Source organism: Sarcophilus harrisii, chromosome 3 (genome assembly GCF_902635505.1).
Source record: "Sarcophilus harrisii chromosome 3, mSarHar1.11, whole genome shotgun sequence".
NCBI lineage: Eukaryota > Metazoa > Chordata > Mammalia > Dasyuromorphia > Dasyuridae > Sarcophilus > Sarcophilus harrisii.
Genome location: NC_045428.1, coordinates 432,711,460 through 432,729,456, shown reverse-complemented (window position 1 = coordinate 432,729,456; position 17,997 = coordinate 432,711,460). Strand labels below are relative to the sequence as shown.

The 17,997-nt window shown below is 35.4% G+C and overlaps 1 protein-coding gene across 8 annotated transcripts in view; it reads left to right on the top strand.

The window, feature by feature from the left end:
• FRY (FRY microtubule binding protein) overlaps positions 1-17,997 on the top strand; it is a 470,054-nt gene that overhangs the window by 223,569 nt on the left and 228,488 nt on the right. For 7 of the 8 annotated variants that reach the window (XM_031960730.1, XM_031960734.1, XM_031960729.1 and 4 more), the window contains one exon: positions 17,598-17,797. In XM_031960730.1, the coding sequence (XP_031816590.1) occupies positions 17,598-17,797 (200 nt within the window). Of the gene's footprint in view, positions 1-13,303; positions 13,311-17,597; positions 17,798-17,997 lie in introns of all 8 variants that reach the window. The other variant, XM_031960735.1, reaches the window with a different exon arrangement.

The window sequence follows — 17,997 nt, the reverse complement described above, 5'->3', positions numbered from 1 at the left end:
TCCCCCCCAAAAAAGACACACATCAGCCTGTCACTGAGACATTTATGGCAGAAGTGAATTACGGAACCATGGAGCTGGCAGCATTTCTTGTTCTGGAAAATAGTCTGCTTTAGAGGCTTGAGAGTTTAGTTTTTTGTAGCTTCTTATGCTCATGGAGATTACAACAGCCTGTTGGAGAAGATCCTGTGTGATCAACTTTATCAAGGGGCTTGGTAGGTATAAAAAAAAGTCTATTTACATAGCTGTTTCTGTCATTTATTTGCTTTAATGCAATTTAGAACACGTATGGCATGTATAAGAGAGAAGTGGATTTTTAGAGTTCATTAGAGACAATAGAATCTTTCTGTAATGTTAATGTTCCGAGACAAGATTGTTTCCTATCTTTTAATAAGCCTTGTAATAATTTCCTAGCTTTTATGACATATAGTTGTTATGTTTTCAGGGGGGCTGTGATTCACCCACATTATAACTCAATCTGTATAACAAGCCATTGTGACAGATTTTTCTTATAATGAAATTCTTCTGAAAATTTGGGTGGCATAAACTACTCATAGGAGTTATAATTATAAAAAATAAAAAACAGTTCATAAAAATAGCATATAAAGTTATATATTCACTTCATTGTTTTCTTCAATATCCTTGGTAGTGAGAGGACAAATTCAACTCAGTTTATTCTAAATATTATAACTACTTTTAATAAGGTACCGATTATACCTTGATAGTTATTTGCTTATTATTTTCCAACAATTCAAAAAGAAAATGTTCTTTCCTGGTTGTTGCTAGAGGTGGTTCAGGATGGGAGGAGGGAAAACAAGGAAGTAAAGGACCAAATTTGTAATGTTTCAGTTCAGCATACAATGCTTCTTGTTACGAACTCCTTCCACCAAATCTAATTTACAGCTATTTGACTTGCCCTATAACCAGTATATGTCTGGGGCAGAACTTGAACTCATGTCTCAGTTAAAATGGGGTCTTTTATTACTAGCTATATGACCCTAGACAAATTACTTAACCATGTTACCTCGGTTTCCTCATCTGTAAAATGATCTGGAGAAGGAAATGGCAAACCACTCCAGCATTTTTGCTAAGAACCTCAAATGGGGTCATGGAGAATCAGACATGACTGAATCCAAGGCAAATCACTGAACTGCTCTTTACCTCAGTTTCCTCATCTGTAAAATGGGAATAATAATAATAGCATCTACCTCCCAGGTTTGTTGAGGGGATCAAATAAGATTTATTAATGCTTAGAGTACATTCAAATCTTAGTTATTATTGTTATTGTTGTCAACTGAAAAAGGAAAAAAGACCTAAAAAACCTTTGGGTTTTGGTATTATAAGCTAAGTTTAAGTCAACAATAGAATATGGCAACCAAGAAAATTATGGAATTTTAAAGCTTAATGTCTAGGACTGGGAGAGTTGATGGTCCCCATATAATTTGCCCTTGTCAATCCACATCCAGACTGTGGTGTTCAGTTCTGTGTGTTGGGTTTTTAAAGTTCATTGGAGAGCTAAGGAATATTCAGGAAAGTCTCAATAAATGGCAAAAGGTCTCAAGTTTATGCTTTATGGGGATCAGTTGAAAAATGGGAGTATTTAGGCTGGAGAAAAGAAAATATATGGGAAAACATAATGATTATCTTCAAGAAGCTGTTATCTATGTGAAAATGTCTATCTGTTTTCTTTGGCCCTGCGTATGAATTCTTAGAAGGGGGATTTTTCTTTTCATTATCTCTTAAATTTTTATTTATTTATTTTTAATTTGTGGAACAAGACAGGCATTTCCATAACAGTATAATAAAAAGATGATTTCACAAAACACTGCAAAACTAAGTGTTTTTTAAAATATATTTTGATAATTTTGTTTCAGTATATTTGATTTCATATATAATCCTATGTATTTATTTTGTGTATCTAAAAACTATTCCAAGGAGAGGTCCATCAGTTTCATGCCACTATAGTGTCAGTGTCTCTCTCTCTCTCTCTCTCTCTCTCTCTGTCTCTTTTTCTCTGTCATACACACACACCACACACACACTAAGAATTACAAATAACTAACAATTAGGACAATCCAAAAATAGAATGGACTTCTTTAAGAATATATTCCTCTCATTGGAAATCTTGAGGGAAGCCTAGATAAACACTTGTCAGGTTTATTTGTAGGGAGGATTCTTATTCAAGTATAATCTCTGAAATTCCTTTCAGGTTTGAAATTCTATGATCTGTGTTCTTATAATATCAAAGTAATGACAGTAAATTTTAATTTTACATAAAACTATAAGTATTCTAACTGTAGGCCTCCATTTAAACTTTCTCTAAAGTGATATAGGAAGACTAAAATAACATATGGTTGATGATGGGTTACTATGAAGGAGAATCATATTGAATTCCTTGTTAACTGAAGCAGCTAGGTAGCATCATACATATAATATTGGACCTGAAGTCAGAAAGCTCCATCAGTTCATTTAGATACCTATTGCATATATTGTTAACATTTTTCAGTCCATGTAGGGTTGGGTTTTTTTACCCTTAAAATGTTTTTTTTAAATGTTATACCAAATATACAGCATAGTTTCTTGATCTTGAAAGAAAATACCATTGCTATTTTGTTACTCATATAAAAATCCTCCAATACTCTTGTTTGATAATCCTGAGATATTACTGAACTATGCCATGTTATAGTTGCTCTATATAGAGAGAGTATCTCTACTCTCTCTTGCAATTCTCTTGTCTTCCCTTTTACAAATAACTCTACTAAATTGTACAGAGATATCTTTGCATGGGTATAAAAGACAAATTTTATTTTATTTAAGTGCTTCATGTTGATTTGTATACTTCTATATTAATATTAATGGTTCATATTTATGTAGCACTGCAAGTTTCACAAAATACTTTATTTCATATGATTCTCCCAACCAAGAGATTATTTCCATTTAACAAGAAACTATAACTCAAGGAGTTGAAGTGATTTTCCCCCAGGGGTCATAACTTGGAGTAGGATTCATGCTGAACTCTTCCTGACTCCCAAAGTATTAGAACTCTGTTTACTTATGCCATGCTGCTCAGTCTACAGTCATTACTGTTTCTGATATTAGACTATGAATGTCTACTCATGGACTGTGTTTGTACATGGTGTGTATTTCACTTCCTGCATGTGTTTTGAATAAGTATTCAGATGGTATTTAGACATATATACTTAAAAGAGCTATTCTTTCAATGGAAAGGGTTCTCTCTCCGATGATCTAGTTCACAATCTCTTTTTGTTTTCAAAAGTTTCTCTGACCGAAAAAAAAAAAAGAATCCAACTTCAGGCCAGTCTTCCAGTGATGAGCCTTCCCAATCTTAACTCCACTGATCTGTGGATGACAGATGTATATAGTTTGTCCAGTGCTGGGCCCATACTTGAAGCCTTTCCAGGTGGGTAGGAACTGCCAGGTCTTATACTCTGTTGGCACAGACTTCAAGAAGAGTGGAGGTGATATGATGAGGTGATTATGTTATGGTTAACACAACTACACACACACACACACACACACACACACACACACACATTGCTATTTCTGCCATGAAAAAGTTGGCAGAAGGAAATGAACCAGATAGGAAAGAATTAATAATATTCATAATTGCTGTCTACTCTTCCTATCTTGTATCATCTTCACCACTCTGCTCAGCTCTATCTTCTGTGTCCAGGGACTAACATAGCTTCCGTCACTACCATTCCTAAGGTTTGGGGCCATCTTAATGCTTTTACTAGTCAGCTAGGGAAAAAACAAACAAACTAGCCCCAAGGAATGATGGAAACCAAGAACTGGAAGAGCTATGTGATGTAATCTTGAGGGGATATGGGGCTAGCTACAGATCATTCTGGCTGGCACAACTCATGGGGCACTGATTTGCCTTTAAATGTCTCTGGGAATCTTATGTCTTTTTTTTACTCTTGCTTCTATTCCTCCATCTGAATTTCATTTCTCTTTGGTCTGCAGTTCTTCATTTTTTTTTTGTTTGTTTATCATGGACTGCTCTGGTAGTCAGATGAAATGTATGGAAGCCTTCTTAGAATCCTGTTTTAAATGCATGAAATAAAATATATAGGATTATAAAGGAAGCCAATTATATTAAATGTAGTTAACAAAATATATCTCAAAAAAAAATTCACAGACTCCTTGCCCTGTGTTGCTTTGTTGATGAGTACCATTGTTTTTGAGGTCTGCCTGGATAGTATAAAGTGCTCCACAGAATCTAGAAAAAATCTTATTCCTAGATGACAGGTTTCACCCTGTTATTCTACTCATTAAATTCTTATTTCCTTCTTGGGGAAAACCTCTAATTCTTAGTTTATTTGGACAGTAGAAATAGATAAGTCTTGACCTCACTAAGAAAAAACTCAGGTTGTCAGTCCTGGCAGATTAGGTGGGGTAAAAGGGTTTTTTTTTCCTTTTGATGCTGCTGATATAGGGTTATAGTAGAAAAATATTCCATATCTCTAAAAATGATAACCGAAAATTACAATTGCCAAAAAAAAATATGTGATATAGTGGAAAGATCACAATATACAAAAATCAGAAGACCTGAATTAGTGAAGATGCTATTTAGCAAATCAGTCATCTTCTCAGGATGTCTGTTTCCTCATCTCTAAATGAAGACATTGAACTAGATGAATTTTAACATTCTTTCTTTGACATTATGCGACTTAGCAAGTAGTGGTTATAACAGTTGCTATAATGTAGCTATGGTACTATGTATGAATGGTTGCACACAATATATGTATGTATATACCTATGTCCATATACACAGAAACTGGTACAAGAAAGATACTATTTAAGCATGACAGAAATCTCTATTTTTATTGGATATTCAGGTATAATTCCGATGAAGTTCTAAAATATAATTTTATCCAGGTTCTTGTTGAAATAGTCTTATGTTTGGTCTCTCTGCTTTCAATCTTTCCTTCATCAAATATGTCCCAGAAAATCATCACCAGATTATTTTTCTTAAAGTGTGACTTTGAGCATGCTATTCCCTTCCCCCTCCAAAAAAAAATTAGTAACTCCATTTTTGCAAATAAAATTCTACTTAGCTTTGCTTTCCAATCCCTTATTATCTGGCCCCCTACCTATTTTATTCCTCTGATGAATTCTCTGCCCAAGCCAGGCCTGCTCTTTTGGCTATGTGTCACATTTTCCCACCTGTTGACTTTTTTGTTCTGTTGGCCTGTCAAAATCCTGCCCTTCCTTCAGAATCCATTTCTGATTCCCACCTGTTCCCTGAGAACTTTCTCTGACTTTCTCAATCAGGAAAAGTTTTTCCCTTCCTGATTTCCTTTTACTCTCTTTGCCTATACCAGTCATTTATTAGCAAAATGTGGAAATAGAATACAGAAGATATAGGGTCAAGTCCTATCCCAACTTTGCATTAGTTATCTGACTTTAAGCAAGTTATTTAACTTTTCTGAGTATCAGTTTTCTCATAAGACAATAATGTACAATAGAAATGTGGATTGTTGATGATTTGGCCATTATTGTATTATCATGGAGTTATTTGTACATGTGCCTCATCTATCTTGCTGGATTATAAGCTTCTTGAGAGCAAGTTTATATTTTATTTCCTTTAATGTCCTTTATACAAGCTTTCACTCAATATATCTGCTGAATGAATGAATGAAATTTAGTGTACCTAAGAATTACAAATAACTTGCAACTCATTCTTCTGAATTCAACAGTTTTAAATTCCCCCTTTCATCCTTTCCAAATGAACGGGTAGGTGTACCTTCACTGACTAAGCCACAGTCAGTAATATGCTTTGATCAAAATCTTAGCAGTCCTCCCCAGTACATTTATAACAGCATGGGAGTGTGTAGACTGAAAAGGAGGAATTTGAGATCATGTAAAAGCATACATCAAAAGAGAGATGGAATAGTCAAATCAACAAGTATTTATTAAGTATGTATAATGTGTGAGGCAGTGCTCAGCTCTTTGGACACAAAGAAAGATTGAGAAGGTCCCTATTCTCCAGAAATTCACAGCCTAATGGGGAGAGAGTATACAAACAACTGTGGACAATAAGATATATACAAGATAAATTGAAGATTATATCAGAAAAAAGATGCCAGCTTGAAGGGAAACCAGAAATAGCTTTGGAGGAGGTTGAATTTTAGGTGAGATTTGAAAAAACCCATAAAGCTGAGATGAAGAAGGAAAGAATTTCAGGTTTGGGGAACAGCCACTGAAAGATGGAATCTTTTATGTCAGAAACAGCAAAAGAGTCAGTGTCACTAAATTGTGGTGTATGAAGAGTGAAGTATCAGAAGAAGGGGACCAGGTAATAAAGGGTTATGATAGCTGAATGGAGGCTTTTATGTTTGATCCTGCAAGTAAGAGGAACCCAATAGAATTTATTAAATGGAGGGGAAGAGGCATTTGGGAGAATGACATGATCAGACCTGTGCTTTAAGAAAATTACTTTTACTAGCTAAGCCTCAGTGCTAAGAGAATAGAAAGTTTTAAAATATATTGGATATCCCATGGTATGCAGGAAGGTCCTTTTCTGAGTGCTCCTCCTGCCATACCCCTGGGGACACCTTTTGTAAGTTGGTGTCTAAATATTTCAGGACATACTAGATAGTATTGAATGGAAATGATTGTTGCTATGAATGTAATAACTCTAATGCCACTTCTAGCATTACTCTTCACATGTATAGATGTACAAGTACCACTTTGACCCACCAAATTCATGTCAACAACTCAACAAGCATTTATTGAGTGCCCACTATGTGCAGTTAGTGTATTGAGTGCTGTATGTCTAATCTGTTCGTATTTCAGGCTTTTTATGGAACGCATAAATTTAGGTGTTGATGAATGAACTGTGCTGAAAACGTCATGATTGGTTTAACAGCCCATAACCAAATACAGATCAGTGGAGGTACAGGAAACCTATCTCCACATTGACATTAAACCATCAATAAAATCCTTTGCAACCAGCCATCTAATTATTTCTGAATATCTCTAATGTGCTATCGTGTTATCCATCTCTCCTATCTTCTTCACGAGAAAAAAGGCATCAAAGAAAGGCAGCATCACGTGTTGTGTAGAGAGCCAGGGAAACCTGGATTTAAAAATACTTCTTCAGATACATACTGCCTGAATGAACCTGAGCAAGGTGTTAACATCTCAGTGCCCTAGGCAGTTTTCTAAAGCTATAAATTATAGAGAATGTATTGGCCTTCTTTGTTAGAAGGATTTCCTCCCATGGGAGTTTCTTAGATCAATGAAATCATAGATTCATTTTCTGTCCCTGTTTTATCAAAAGCTTTGCAAAAATCTAGGCAAACTATATCTACAAATTTAGTAAATGCCAAAAAGGGGATTTAAAATTTTCTTTTAAACTGTTAGACATCTATCTTTGCTAGCTTCAGTTATATGATTAATTTGTTTAGTAGCCTCTTCTTCCAGTTACTATAAAGATAAATTTAGTCTTATCCCCTATGATTACTATGATTCAAATTAATGATATTTTTACTGCATAAAAATATAAAAGCAATGTATAGAAGAAAATATGATCTACTAAATAATAGCAGGGAGAGGGGAAAAGGATGAAGGAGAAAGCAGGAAAAGCAATATCCAGTGAAAGACAGATACAGTGTAGTATGTCCTTAATAAATATTTGCTAAATTGTTAAATCAATGAGAGATGTTCATCAGAAGAAATAGGAGCATTAAATCCAGGACTGCCTTGCCTACAACAGGACATCTGGTCATCATATTAAGGAAAGACCTTGAAATGGCCAAGTGGCCACTCCTTTCCTTATTTTTGTGGATCTTGGCAGATGTTCTTTCGGGCTGTAGCACCAACTTAGAGGACTGGAGAATAGCCCATACCATAGTGTCTCAGCAGTGTTTCCGCAGTCTAACAAACTACATCAGAAGGTTTATGAAAGAGAATACAGAAATAGGGAAGGGAAGGGAAGAGAGTAGTAGGGAAAAGAAGGAAAGGGATATAAGAAAAGTAAAGGGAAAGGAAGGGGACAAGAAGGGAACAGATGCAAATGGTAGAGAAGGGAAGAGGGAAAAAGAAGGGAAGGAAAAAGGAGGAGGAAGGAAGGAAAGAGAAAAATGAAGGGGGAAAGATAAAGGGGGAAGAGACATTTATTATAACACCTATTACATGTAATTATATTCCACTGTACTAAGTGCTTTACAAATATGATCTCATTTAATCAAATGGTATTTCCTTCCCTCTGATTTCAGCATATTTCTCAGGAAATCTTGTGCACATAATATTTCTTTTTTGTCTGGTAGCAAATCTTATACACCTAGATTGCCTAAGTCTTGTCTGTGTCACAACACTTCTGTATATCTCTTTGAATGTTTCTACGTAGTATTTGCATAGAATTCTGACTTTTCTTTGAGGAGTTATAAGATGTTGGAACTAATGTAGGAAATCTAAAGTCTTAGGAAGCAAAGGAAACAAGCTAACAAAAAGAAACTCCAGGATTTAAAGACCTCAAGAAATGATTTTTACTTAAGTTTGGGGGAGGTGTTCATTTGTGTATACTCTGAAGTACCAATTTATGGCATTGCATCAGGGAAGGGCTTGGAAATAATGGCACCCATAAATTAAACATTCCCATCAGTATGAGGGCTTTTAAATTTGTTTATTTTTAAAGAAATTCCTTGGGGATATCTTCTAAAAAACCCTAGGCTCCATGAAACATAGTTTACAAACAAGTGGATTAGGTGTACTAACTTATGGAAGATAAAGGAAGAACATGTTCAACCCATTTTAAAATTTAGTATCACCTCTTCTTCACCTCTCTTAGCTTTTCTCTGGTCCAGTCTTGCAAAACATGCACTGAGCTATTAAACCTGCTGCTCCTCCAAGGCCACGGTAGTTCAAGCCATTTTATATATACTTAAAGTTCTTTTCTAACTCTTCTTTAAAATATTCAAAGCTTCTTAGATGTCATCAGCCTAAGGAATCTTACTCTTTCAGACATTTTCCAAATATCCTTATTTTTATTTCTCTTCTCAATTTGAATTTGAATTCTGCTGGAATATTTCTCAGTACTCCTTGGAGGAATTCTTTCTGTATCACATTTATGTATTTTCCTTGGGTTTTATTTACTTTGCATGAGTTTCAACATTTCTGTTCACTTTAGGAATCCAGGACAAATGAGTATTTCCTTTCGAGAATGTGGTTTTCTAAACACACTCATAAATACATTAGTGGTCCATTTATGGTTGCTGAATATGTATTTGTTACCTCTTCTCACTACATCATCCTTGCTCTGTTTTGTTTAAAGAACTATTCCTATAATGTCAATTATCTACCGGAGTCCTCCAGAAAAAGGAGTAGGTAGTGGGATATGTGCTATCCTGAAGTAAGGAAGAGCTCACATCTTGTTTACTAAAAGGGTTTATTTTCAGTGCTGTGCGGGATGAATGAGCTGCCCTAACCACCATTAAGAATAATCTACCCAACTGTTAACAGACAAATGTAGTAAATTACTCTTGCCTAAAAGGTTAAGATTTCTGTTGGTCTCTAGAAAAGTAAAATACTAGTAACCAGCATTTCTATGAAGAAAGAAAATTTGTTTACTCTGCTTATAACAGCCAATCTCCTAGATATTTCACAAGCCAAAGAGCATCTGGTTTTGAATGTTTCAGGTCAGATTCTAGTTATCAGAAAATCAATAGAGGATGTAGTTGTTTTAATCCTGTCAGTATTAATTTTTTTTTTTTTTTTGCAAATGGCTATACAAGCAGAGTTTTTCCTTCTCCTGATTTTGAGACCTTTGTATCTTGAAGTGAACTCCAGTCCATATTATTTTGGGCTGAACAATGATCACATGAGAGGCAACATAATATAGTCCAGTGAATCGTGGACTTGAACTCATGAAATCTGAGTTTCAATCCTGACTCTATCTCTTATTGGCAATGTGATGTTAGGCAGAGTGCTTCATTTCTCTGAGACTCAGTTTCTTCATCAATAAAATGAGAATAGAAACACTTTCCAGCTAGCATTTTTATAAAGTACTTTACAGTTTGCAAAACACATATTGCTTTAAGTTCTTATAGGGCTATACATAATATCATAAATCATAGCTCTGAAGCTGGGAGGCACATTAGAGTTAATTTCATTTACTTCCTTCATTTTACTAAAGAAGGTCCATAGTTCACTCAGGAGGTATGTGGCAAATGTCAGAATTTGAACCCAAATGCCATGATTACAACAAGTTCAGTCTACTTTGTGGGTAAAGACTACTTTCAGCCCATAATACTTTAGGTAAAGAAATCCATCACTTTTTCCATCTTGTGAGGCATAAGTAATATAAGACATGGTTTCTCTTGCTCTTCAGTTGTGTTCAGTTCTTTGTGACCTGAATTTTGGAGTTTTCTTGGCAGAGACACTCCTTTTACAGATGAGGAAACTGAGGCAAGCAGGGTTTAGTGAATTGACCAAGGTCACACAGCTAGTGAAATGATTAAGACTGGATCTGAACTCATGAAGATGAGCCTTCCTGATACCAGGACCCTGTGCTCTATCCATTGTGTTCCTTAGCTACCCTTAAAAGATACGATTAGTTTTATGATAATACCAGTAAAAGAACTTGGGTTTCAAAGAGGTTCAGTGACTTGCTCAATGTAATGCATATAAAATGTGGCCAGATTTAAAATATGGAGGAGGTATGTTTAAAAAGCACTTTATCTTAAACTGATCTAGAAGTTTTAGTGGGCTACAAACATGTGAGTCAGATGTGTATTAATGTGTCTTCCAAAAATGCTAATAAGATCTTGGATTGCATTGAGATATAACTTAAGGAAAGACAACTATCATACTTCATTTCACTCCTGACTCTCTGTTCTTGTCCTCTGTAACTTAATTGGCACTTTTCTTCCCCAAAGAAACTTCTGCACTGGAGCCAGCTCTCCTGATTTTTACTGACAAACTCTTGTATCTAAGGAAAAGCCCCATCCATACTCCCATTCTTTGGCCAACTCCTCCATAGCCTTGACCTTAGCACCCTTTCCTCCCTACTCCCTCTCATTTTAGAGTTCCAGAACTAGAAACAGTGATCAAATCAACTCTTTCATTATTTCTAGATGGGGGGGGGTGGGATATTATTATATCAGACTACTTCTTTATGACCCCACTCACCATCCCTATGATTTTCCAGACCAAAGTGTTCCACTGCTAACCATTACTCCTCTTTGTGGGACTGTTTCCCTATGTCTGGATATCAAGGCAAAGACTAGCTTTGCTTTTGTATTTATAATCCAATGAGCATATCACAGCGCTTGACACATAATAAAAAAAATTACATTTTTTCATAGTTCATGGGAATAAGGAGGGAATAAATAATTCTGCTGTAATCTGTCTTAGTCAGATTATATTTAGAATGAAAAAATGTCGATAAATAGCATCCAGAGAAGAGTAGAATGAAGGGTGAAGGGCCTTACATTCATGTCATATGAGAATTGGATGAAGGAACCAAGGTTGTTTTTGCGTGGTGAAGAGAAGACTCAAAGGGCATACATAATAACTGAGTTCAAGGATTTGAAAGGCCTATGGAAAAAGGATTTGACTTGCTCTATTTGGTACCAGAGGGCAAAACCAGAAGTAATGGGTGAAAATTATAGAGGCAAAATTGATGTCAGGAAAAACTTCCAGACCATTAGAGTTAAGCAAGGGCTGCCTGGGGAAGTGGCTGGTTCCTCTGATTGGATGGCTTTAAGTAGCTGGCTGTGTAGCAGCTATAAGCTGGACTGGGTGACTATTGAGGTACTTTCTTTCCAACTCTCAAATTCTTTGATTCTATGATTTGAAATTTGACTTTTAAGTCAAACATCAAAGTATTTTGTTAACCTGAAAGCTCTGTAGCAATATCAGGAATAATAAGTCAATACCAACAAAAAACACTTATATCATACCTTTAGGTTTCCAAAATGCCTTGCATATATTATCTTAAGGATCCTTTTCACATTCTTGTGTAGTAGGTATTTTAGACATTCTTGCTTTCATCTTACAGCTAAAGAAACAGGTCTACAGAGGATCAATGGCATAAACCATGTCAGTGACAGGGTTTGAACTCAAGTCTTTTTCATGCTTGAAATTCTGCATGCTTATTACTTAATACCCTTCTAAACCAGTAGCCTGGCTATCAAACCACAGCAGTAAAGATGGTTGAGCCACATCCTCTAAAGCTGGGAATTACATTACCTCTCTGGCTCTTTGGGGATAAAGTATTTTTTTCTCCATGCAGAACTATAGGGACTAGATCGTCCCAAGCCTAGGGACTAGAAATTTAGGGATAGAAAATTCACATTTGGAAACAAAGTATTTCCTTTCTTTCCCCTTCTGTATTATAACAAAATTCAGCTGAAGAAATACTGTATTGGGATTGAGGTTGCTGCTTTGGTTAGTGGACTGGTAAATTGAAGGACACAGTTGGAATAGCCCCAGGGACATGCATCACAGCCAGCAAAGATCTGCCAGCCTGAAGACTGAATGAATTGTCAATGAGCTAGAAACAAAGGATACAAAGATTTTCAAGAGCTGATCACCTGCTGGCAAAACTGGATCTGGTCAAGAGAATGTGAATGAGCCCAAAAAAAAGACTCCGAAACAGATTTCCTGGAGATTGGAATATAAACCCAGGCAGCTGAAATACCAAGTAGAACACCCAGGAAAACAGCAAAAGACAAAATTAACTAGAGGAAATAATGCTTCAAATAAACCATGGAGCAGCAGCAAGCAGAATCAAGGACTAAAATTCATATCAGCAAAAAAGAAACTAATGGAAGAAAGAAAATTATAAAGCCATAATATATTTCAATTCCTAAGCAGATGGCTAGAAGAGAAAGCAAAATTGGTGTGTACATAAGAAACTCTACAATGAAAAAGCACATTTCAGAAAGGTTAAGTAATTGGAAATCTAATTCCCATAGGAAACTGGCTTCAACTTTAAACCCATATCAGCTTTCTTTTTTTTGAGAAGTAAGAATAGCCAACACTAAGGGTCTGAATGCAGTTTTTGAGTCATTCATTCAAGGAAGAAGCTGTTACCTGGGGGAGAAAAAGAAAGGTTAAGTTCAGAATTCAAATAGTAGGAGCTTTATTGAAATTTTAAAAATCATTTAATGTATATTTATTTTAACTACCTTACTGCCCAGTTCTGTTATTGCCCAGACCAGTATTGTCAAACTCAAGTAGAAACAAAACTACTAAACTTTGTACATAAGGATCTCGGTAGGCTACATACTGACTTAGTATAGTATAAAGGAACACCTTTTTGTGTAGTGGATAGAGCAATAGACTAAGAATCAAGATGACTCATATTCCTGAATTCAAATTCCACTTCAGATACTAGCTGTGTAATCCTGGGCAAGTCACTTCATCTTATTTGCCTCAGTTTTCTCATCTGTAAAATGAGCTGGAAAACAGAATAGCAAAACACTGCAGTATCTTTATCAAGAAAACTCCAAATGAAGAGTTGGGCATGACTGAAGCAGCTCAATGACAGAAATAAATCTGTTTTGTTATATTTTTATTTATTTTGTAAAATATTGCCCAATTACATTTTAATCTGGTTCAGATCACTTTGGAGGCATCATAGGCTGTATGTGGCTGTAGATTACTCCCAAAGTCCCTTTCAATTTTATGGTAATGTCAATTATTTTTTATGCCACCCAGAAGTCCCAGATAGGTTTTGGGAATATTAAATACCAAAATTTATAGGATAAGAAGAGGAAAATCTATATGAGTTGAAAAAATCAGAAAACATTAAAGAAGATAGAACTTGAAATGGTCTTTAAACAATGAATGAATAGAATTTGAATAGGAAAAATAGAAGGAAGAGGAAACATTCCACAATAGTGTGAAGATGATTCAAATTGCATACCTGATCTTTTGCCACATCAAAAAAAAAGGGGGGGGGGAACAAAAAAAATTTCAGATCTGCTAGTCAATCAGGTTTTACAAGTAGTGTAACTAAAATATATATTGAAATACAAATAAGAATGAATGTAAATATGAACAAGATATTCAAAAGTCTTAATGAAGTTTTCATCTTTAATAGTGAAATTTGAAGCTTTATCTTTAGATAAAAAGGAAAAAATATTTTTATTGATAATAAATTTCAAATTTTTACTTGAACTATTGGAGTTAAATGAAGAAGACCTTTTGAAAATCCTTAAGGAACTATAAAACCTTGGTCATCTGGAACCCTTGAGAAACAAGTCTTTCTAGATAGCCAACTTTTCCAGATAACTGAGAATTTTTTCCCTTGCTAGGTTTAAATTTTAAGCAGAGCCATAGAATATTTGAATTAGAAGGGAACTTGAGAAGTTAACTAGTGAAGTGGTATCTAACTCAAATAGAAACAGATCTCAACAGCCCTATATTGACTTAGAAAAACAAAAATTACATTGTCTGTGTTGTTATATTTTTATTTATTTTGTGAAATGTTTCCCAATTGTCTTTTCATTTGCTGCTGGTCACTTGGGAGTTTTGACAGCCATATGTTTAATGCCTTAAAAATACATTCTTTCAATTTACAGATTAGGAAAGTTAAGTTCAGGTAAATAAAGTGAATTTTCCAAGGTCATATATAGTTTTTAAGGGTCAGAACCAGGAGAGGTCTTAGCACTCTTTCACCTATACCATGTTTCCCATCTTGGTGCCAATTGGAATTCTCCCTTGTATCTCAAATGTCACTTCTACCATGAAGCTTTCCATCATCTCTCCCTGCCTCAATTGTCAGCAGTAATCCTTTCTTTTTTAAACTCTCTCAGAGCTTTGTAATTCTTCACATTCTACTTTGCCTGATTGGTGTATTATTTGGCATTAGGTCAGAAAATATTTATTAAGCACATATTATGAGCCAGGCATTGTTATTAAACCTAAGGGTACAAAGAGAAAAAAAAAGTACCTTCTCTAAAAGAGCTCTTAGTCTCATGCTGGAGATATCATGTAAACAACTATGTAGAAATAATGGGAAAGTTGGAAATAATCTCAGAGAGAAGGCAGTAAAGTAAATATTAAAGGTTACTGAAAAAGATTTCTTGTATAAGGTAGGATTTTAACTGGGACTTGAAGGAAACCAGGAAATTCCCAAGATGGAAATAAAGGAGAGAAAGAATTTCAGACCTGGGGTACACATAGTGAAAACACACAGAATTGAGACATGGAAGTGTCATAATTAAAGAACAAGGAAACTAGTATGGAAGAAGGGTAGGTATAAGAATACTGGAAAGTTAAGGTGTGATGAAGGCCTTTAAAAGTCGGTGAATTTTCCATTTGATTTTGGAGCTAATATCCAGCCACTGAAGTTTATTGAATAGAAGGATGATGTCATGAGACCTACATTTTAGGAAGATCATTTTGACAGCTGAGTGGAAGATATACTGGAGTGGGGAAAGCCTTGAGGTAAGGGCCTGATAATCTAAGAGGTGATAATTGAATCCATGGGAGCTAATGAGATCACTAGGCAGACTAGAAGAAAGCTCCAAATAGAACTTTGGTAGATACCCATACTTAGTAGATCCTGTCTACCAGGATGGAGATCCAGCAAAAGAGACTGAGAAGAAGGTGCAATCAGTCATGGAGGAGGAAAACTCAGAGGGAACAATGTTATGAAATCCAGAAAAAAGAGAGTATCAAGAAAAGTGGGAAAGATTATCTGTGCCAAAGGCCTCAGAGAGGTCAAGAAGGATGAGAATTAAGAAAAAGGCCTGAGATTTGGCAAGTAAGAGATCATTGGCAAAGTTCAGTCCTATTTAGTGTATACTGCTTGCCTTGACTGAAAGAGACAAATGATGCTATGTTAACTCATAAGGGATCTTTCCCTCCTAGAATAGATCAGGACTCTGAAGAAATGATCTGTGTACATCCTAGAAAAGGCAGCTGAGGATACAGAACTGGATTGGGAAAGAAATCTTTCAAATGAAGAAATTTCCAACATAATATTCAGGGTCTGACTTAACTATCTCTTGTCTCCCCAAATATCTGCATCACATCCAGATCATACATACTCATGTGCACAAACATATTGCCTTGTGGGGAAAAATAAAGAAGGCTTCATTACATTTATAAGTTTAAAAACTCATGATCTCTTAGATTATCTTTTTTTCTTTTGATTGTTTATTTATTTTTGTTTATCTTTGTCCCCCCTGAGCTTAGCACAGTGCTTAACATTAAGCACTTGACAAATGCTTTTGACTGACTATGAACTTCCCCAAAATTTGCTTTTATGGGATTTTAATAAAAGTCTGATTTTGAAAATATTTTCAAAATACCTGCAAAGACAGTTTTCAACATTCATCCTTGCAAAACCTTGTATTCTATATTTTTCTCCCTCTCTCCCATCTTCCTTCTCCCCTAGACAGCAGGTAATCCAATATAGGTTAAGTGTGTGCAATTCTTTTAAACATATTTCCACATATATTATGCTGCACAAGAAAAACCAGATCAAAAAGGGAAAAAATGGGGGAAAAAATGGGAAAAGCAAACAAACAACAAAAAAGGTGAAAATTCTGTGCTGTGATCCACATTCAATCCCCGTAGTCTTCTTTTTAGATACAGATGGCTCTCTCCATCACAAATCTTTTGGAATTGTCCTGAATCGCCTCATTATTGAAAAGAGCCAGATCCATCACACTTGATCATCACAAATCTTATTGTTGTTGTGTGTACAATGTTCTCTTGGTTCTACCCACTTCACTTAGTATCAATTCATATAAATCTCTCCAGGTCTTTTTGAAATCTTCCTGCTGATCATTTTTATAGAACAGTAATATTCCCTTACATTCATATAACCATAAGTTGTTTAGTCATTCCCCAACTGATGGGCCTCCACACAGTTTGAGGGAAATGTTTTAAGGTTGAAGTTAGATGATTTGCCTCAAGTCATATAGCTAGTAAGGATTTGTGGCTGGATTTTAACCCAAGGCTTAGAGTCAGGAAGACCTGAGTTTATATTCTGCCTCAGACACTTACCTCTGCCTCAGTTTTCTCTACTATAAAATGGAAATAATTATAATGGTATCCATTTAAATAATATCTACTTGCATTAATAATATTTACCTAATAGTACCCACATAATTAGTATCTATTATTATTAATAGCATTAAGCTAATAACATTTGTCTAATTAGTATTAATCTAATTTCTTGTTAAGTTATTTTTCAGTTGTGTCTTACTCTTCTTGAGTCCATTTGAGGCTTCCTTGGCAGAGATACTGCAGTAGTTGCCATTTGCCATTTCCTTTTCTAGCTCATTTTACAGATGAGGAAACTGAGGCAAACAGAACTAAGTAACTTGTCCAAAATCATATGGCCAACAAGTATCTGAAGCAAGATTCACATTCATATTTGCTGATTCCAAATCCAGCACTCTAACCTCTGCATTGAGCCTGCCAGATGAAAAATGACAAAATTTTCTAAAATAAGATCAAAAAGTTCTTCAAACAGCAAGATGCCCACTTTCTTTTGTGGTGTTTTGTGTTGCTTTGGAACCTAATGCATGTGTTCATTTTCCTGGTTACTAAATTTGATCCATTATGGAAGATTGTAAGCACTAAAAATCTCCTGTTTGTTTTTTCAGCCTCTCCAGTCGGTAACGGTTATATCAAACCTCCAGTTCCACCTGTTTCTGGCACACAAAGGGAGAAAGGGCCTCCCACCATGTTGCCCATCAATGTTGACCCAGACAGCAAACCAGGAGAATATGTACTCAAGAGTCTATTTGTCAACTTCACCACTCAAGCTGAGCGCAAGATTCGTATCATCATGGCAGAACCTCTGGTGAGTTTATAAAATGAGAGGCATCTGCCTCTGGACTGCATATAGTAAGCCTATCTTTTATACATAAGGGTAGACTTCCAGAGATGCTCTCCTCTGTCTTGTAAGGATTATTAATTTTTATAAGAGTTGTAATGACCATTAATGTTTATGTTTGGTTATTTATTGAGAAACACGTGTTTTGAAATGGTAGAGAGATGAAA